The following is a 6,086-nucleotide window of genomic DNA, read 5'->3' as shown; positions in this document are numbered from 1 at the left end:
GTCTGCACGGGCACCCAATGGAGGTACCTTCGTGTCCTTTGTTTCGAGACAATCGTACTGGACGGTGTAGATGTCTAATGTATGTACATTGTACATACTACATACACTATCTTCGATGTCAAGAACATTACCTGGCAAGTCCTCGCAAATCCAAAACCAGTTCATTCCAGTTCAGCCCAGCTCATCCTCTTTTCAGTCATATATAGTACTATACCGGTGCCTAGTAGTTACAACCAAGTATACATGTAGTGCGGGACGGACAAGATGTGCACCCTACACTGACAGCACTACATATGGACTCGGAAAGAGGCCTGGGTTGAGTCAACCTACCGCCGTATTCCAGTTAATCGACTCGGATCCGATTCCCTATTATTAATGTAATGCGAGTGTTTGGAGCTTCGGCCGAGAGGATGGTCGAATTTGCCACACAAGTGGAGATCGCAAGCTTGCGCTTTTTTCCACACTCGCAACATTTTTATTCTTCAGGACAGTGCAAGTACATTAATGCTGGGCGGTGCAAAGGGTGGGACTCGATTGCTCAGTGCACACGAGCATACGAGCATCCTATTAGACCGTGGACGGCGCAATTCACATGAGTAGTGAGCAGCGCCTGTGAATCTCATTACCGAGGTCTGGATTTTGGTTCTGTAACTGGTTCAACGGCGACCAGTCAGGATGAAGAGAGAATCCAGTAAGTGATTGCACTGAATGTAGTACTTCCTCCATTTGGACAATGTCCGAGAAGGCCGGTCGTTGAGGCTCATTAGCCATGGAACTGTGGAATGGGTTGGAGAGGTGGTCGGAATTGAGTTTGATTCCTGGACAGGTCGTCCGCTGAGTCACGTAATAAGACTCCCGAGGCGCCGCCCGAATAGTCGACTACTACGACTGTACAACTCAGTGTCATTCGAGTATTGAACAAGGGCTTGGGTAAAGGTCACGATCTATCTTTTAATATCTAGGTCTCGAGTGATGTCCTTGTGTGATCTGGAACTCATGGTACAATGTCCATTCTTCCGAAAACCAATTGATATTTGTTTTTGTTTTTTTTTTTTACGTGTTCTTTTTCTCAAGAATAGAATGTCCATACATATGCTGTGTGGTTTTGTTGCGTTTATGTCAAACCACTCGCCGTCGGAGAATTTGTGTATAATGCGGAGCTGGAAAATGTGAGAAAGCGAGGATGGCGACCTTTGTGATGATTCATCCATGACCCTGTCCCGCTTTCCAGTGAAGTGCACAGATCACCGAGAAGTGGGGATCATACGGATGAATGACCCAGTATCGATGATTTGAGACAACGCTTGAACGGAGCACGGTCGGGGCTGATGACAAGGATATGATGATCGCTTAAGGACGCTCCACTTGAGGGGGGGGGAGGGGGCGTTGGAATCGTGAAATAATTCCAGTGAAAATGCTGAGTCGATATGTCGCTGAAGAATCCATACACTCCATGCAAGACCCCATAGCCGTGTGGCGAAGAGGGTCAACACCCAAAAAAAAAAAAAAAAAAAACTCGAGGAGGAGACGCCAAAATGAAGGGGCGAGGAGGGGGGAGCGTTGAGACCCAAAAAAGAAGTGAAAGGGCCAAAAAGAAAGAGAAAATAATGGTACATATGTCATAAGATTGGCGATCGAAGGGGGAGAAAGGCAAAGATGTGCCAGAACCGTCGACATCCCTGGGTGTGGGATCTCCGCGGGCAGGCAAGCAGGCAGAAGGCACTCAGCGAGAGCTGCGCGACCGGGAATTCTGTGAGGAGGAGTCATGAAGAGCATCCGGTGCACGAGGGCCAACCATCCAATCCTCCATGGCGAGCCATTCACTCCAACTGCGCTCGGCGGCTTGGATCTCCGTATCGACGGGCCCTTGCAGCGGGCGCAGGAATGGTATCGTCTCGAGCGGGAGAATATCGTAGTCCTTCTTCACGGCGGCCCAGCCGCCACTCTTGGCGGCGAACAAGTAATTGCGCCGCTCCTGCTCGTGCAGGGGACCGACTCCCGCGTTCCAGTCGTCCCCAAAAAACCCGTGTAGCACACCTGGGAAATCCATACCCGTGGCGACCAAGCGACGAATGTATGGGGTCAGAGAGACGGCGGGCGACCCCGTCGATGCTGGGCCCCCGGGAGTGACGCCTGCGGGGACAATGATCGGAGACGAGTTCATGACTGGGTCGGGACGCCGTTGAAAGGGAAGGTTGATATTCAAAAAGGCGGACAATGCCTGCACGGGGACGCTGTGTTGTGCATGATCGAGGAAATATCGCTGGCAGCTCTGGTAGCGAGGATACCATTCGAAGATATCGAAGCTGGGATCTGGTCGACCGCCAGGCGTCGCGCCAGATAGCCCGATCACGGTGGCTGGATCGAATTGCGACTGCGAGTTCATAGGGGAAGGGGATGCCGAACGGGTCGTCACGTCGAAGGATCTGTGGAAGCAAAAGTCATGTTCTTAGCTTTGTTTCTTCTTGATGCTGGTGCTGAGGGAGGGGGGGGGGGAAGGAACATGGGATCCGAAAGCGATTGCTTTTAGTCATCAAGGTTGCCTTCGCAAAGAGGAAGCAAATGTTCCCCTCTCCATCTCGTCTTTGGAAGTCGACTCTCTGCGGGGTACTTTGGAGAGTGCTTTGGGCTGACCCAATTTCCCCTCCCCAAGAGTACTTTCCACCTAAGCCCGCCGTAGGCCACACGGAGAAGACGCCATGCCAACAGACCGTGGAACGTTGTGACTTGAAACCATTGCAAGACGGAAGGAGAGGTATGTCTTGGATCTCGAACAGGGTCAATTTGGAATGGGAAGTGGTTACTTGTTTGCAAAAAGATCCCTACCTCGACGAACAAAGAGTGAAACTCGACGCCGGGGAGATGGGGAGGATGAAGGAGGAGGCGGGGGAGGAGTAGAGCGGAAGAGATCTCTGAAGCCCCCAAAACCTCGGCCAAATTGGGGCTGATTGAAAGACATTGGGTCGAGGTCACGTCCGCCGACAAACGACATGGATCATGACTCTCAAGCACAATGCCTGGTGTATTTGAGGTTCTGTTGGTGATTGACGATGGTTGAGGAGAGAGACAAGAGTTTCCAGCGAGAGGAAGGTGGTGAGTCTCAGCGAGGAAAGGATCGAATTCAGCACCTCAGGAGAACTGTAGGTTGAAGAAAAGAAGAAAGAAAAAAATATCAACGTACGAGCCAGAGAAGAATTGAAGGAGTAAAGCACGTCAGAGCTTCAAACAAGATCGCAAAATGGGTTGACAGTGGATAGATTTCCAAGTGAAATGAGATCGGGTGGAAGAAAGCGAACCAAATTCAGTGTTCAAAGACTCTCGGCGGCGCGTGTCCCCAGGCACAGGAGACTGATGACCTGGGAGGCAAATTCGTTCTCGAGCAATTCCAAATGGGAAAATGAAAGAATGAAAGATGAGTCAAGAAGGGAAAGGGAGGGGGGAAAGAAAAATGCTCCAGTCAAAGACACAGAAACACGGGCTTGTTGAGGGGGATGTAGAGGAGCATCTATAGGTAGTTTGGTTCTTCGGACGACGGCGAGGGGGGGGTTCAGGCACACAAGTCGACCTTCAAGTCAGACGGTCAGGACTCAGTAGGGTCAGTGACTTTTGGAGACTGTCACGCATCCTGGATCACGATCTGGCATCCGCATAGGCCATCGAGTAAGTCTCCTTCCCAATTCTGCATGTGTGCATTGGAGACGACTCGCACTGGATTATTTTCGAATCCCAAAATCGGATCCATCGAAACGGTCCGATCTGGTTGACCCAATCATGGCGGTGGTCGCCCTGGGTCCTCAGATCTCACCGTCCACGGGCTGCAGGGTGGATCGCGGATCGATCTCAGATGGGAAGTCGGTCGTGGGCTAAAAAGTCTCCGTGGTGATTCGATAAGCGCTCAGCTCCCCGATCAATGGATCAATGGTTCGCCTGCAGCACCTGTGCTAGGATCACCCATGAGAAGGTGGGCGCGATGTGGAATTGAGACAGGTGAAAATGTGTTGACGGTGGGATGGTGGCTAGCACGGAGTGCAGGCAAGGTGATTTCCATGGAAGGTGATGATCGTCGTGACCAGAGGAAGTCAGAGGTGTCGTGACTGAAGTCACGAGGCTTCCTAGACGTGTACAGCGGCTGGATCAAATGTGTCTACACTGTCAAGCCTGGATCATGCATTGTGTTGATGAACAATGCCCTGCGCTTCCATACCGCGCCGGTGGCGTGGGGTTCTCCCCGGCGTCTCTTTGACGAGCAAGTCACCGTGTGCACATGGACAGAGGGGTACATGACTTGACTTGGTCGATCGGTATTCAGTCTCTCCTGTCGCCGTTTGAGGAAGGCACTAAAAATTCTTGAAGAAGATGTTTCGAGCTTGAACTGTACCATGGCCCAAACCCTCGGGATCTCGTCATTGTATACTAATGTGAAACTTCCACGAAGACCTGCCGACCTGCGTGGTCAACCAAGATACACTTTATCCCATTTCCGGGCCGTGCTTTCACGGTTTCCACAGAACGTGTCCTCTGGTGGCTTCATGCCTCAGATCTGATCTTTACCCATTTGCTGGGTCCGGATACCCGGACCCAGCAACCAGGTGAAATCTTCGGCTACGAGAATGATCCCGCCTCCTTGCGCCGGCAGTGACATGAAAATATGAAGATGGAGAGATTCCGTCGGCTATGTGTATACGGTGATTGGCCGAGTGTATGTGGTTGCGATCGAGTACTAGATCCATTGAGATGTGCATGCACACGTCAACGCTTTGGATTCTGCTGAGTCGCATATCCACTTATAAACGACTTTCAGGTGTGTTTCACTGACTTGATCCATCGCGTAAAACCCCCTGAGACGGACTTGCACAAGATCAACCCATGCGTAGTACATTCACTCGATGAACGAGAATGAAGAATGGATCAATTGTGTCAATGTAGCTCCTCATTGACCCGCTGATCAAACATCATAAACTAAATCAGACTCATATCCCTTGCCGGACGTGAGCATAAACACCCCTTGAGCCCGTGACCTAGATGGCAAGGTACCCGAATTGAGTACATTCTCTACCAGCGCACAATATGCATTCTGTATTGGAGGTCGTCTCTGTAGACCTACAGCGACGCGCAGGTCATGATGGCGACCTGAAACATGGGTCTCAAGGCAGTACCGCAATGACTGGAGTGCGTATGAGTGAGGGTGGAAGGAGTCGATCGCCACCATGCTCTCAATGTCCGGGCCCTCGTCTAGATTGAACGGGACACACTCTCAACTCGATGTAGCTACGAACCTTGATTGTGTCCCATGGCTTTATGTAGATCACTCGTCGCTTCTTGCTAATCACTCCTATTAACCACGAAATCTACATTTTCCAACCAAGGAGCCCAAGTCTATCAATTTGCCAGGTGCCAATCTGGCACCTCTAGCGCGAAAGCTCTCTTCCTCCACGAAGGTCAAAAAAAGAGACGTGACGAACGCCGCCGCTAGACAACCATATTGTTCCTGGAACAATTCTAGAACAACGTGCTACTCGCGACTTCCGCCTTTTCGCCTTTGTCGAGCGGATGTACCCTGTGATGTCTCACATCTTTTTTAATGATCAGAGTCTTGATGAAATAACGAGGAGGCAATCTGTTTGCGACGCTTGCTCAATGAGCAAAAATGAGACTCTCGGGCCTGAACGTCCTCTTAGGTCAAGCAAAAAATCGGGGACTTATTGGCGTTTGGGGTACTGCTCTTTTTTCCGCGAGGTAGAAGCTCCTAAATCAGTACTCTTCAGAAATTTTAGTTGGATGTCGGGCCATCTTTTACCGAATGTAGAGATAAACGTCCGACGAATTCAATTGCTGATATATGATAACATACCGGTTGATCCAGTCCCACATTTTGAACGCAATGTCCCTAGCCTCGACTTGACCCGGGCGGTAGCTTTGCAGCTTCCAATTTTGCTAAACCAACATTACGTCAACTCAAGTGTATACCTAGTACCTACTAATTTGCTCTAAACCCCTAACTGATGGGAATGTTCTCAATAAGATCATCGTGGGAACCAGTCGCGCCATGTGAGAATGAATGGACCTGTTAAGCGACACCTGGTTTC

General features: G+C 50.5%; 1 protein-coding gene across 1 annotated transcript; it reads right to left on the bottom strand.

Moving 5' to 3' along the window:
* Positions 1–1,723: 1,723 nt before the first annotated feature.
* On the bottom strand, positions 1,724–2,386 carry N7539_006071 (uncharacterized protein; the record flags this gene model as incomplete). The annotated part of the gene is made up of 1 exon (XM_056935673.1): positions 1,724–2,386. The coding sequence occupies one exon, from the start codon at positions 2,384–2,386 to the stop codon at positions 1,724–1,726; it is 663 nt and encodes a 220-aa protein (XP_056789141.1).
* Between the last annotated feature and the right edge of the window lie 3,700 nt (positions 2,387–6,086).

The sequence above is a fragment of the Penicillium diatomitis genome (genome assembly GCF_028827545.1).
Source record: "Penicillium diatomitis strain IBT 30728 chromosome Unknown utg000007l_segment0_segment0, whole genome shotgun sequence".
Classification (NCBI taxonomy): Eukaryota; Fungi; Ascomycota; class Eurotiomycetes; order Eurotiales; family Aspergillaceae; genus Penicillium; species Penicillium diatomitis.
Note: the sequence above shows the minus strand (reverse complement) of the source record. Positions and strands in the feature narration are given on the sequence as shown.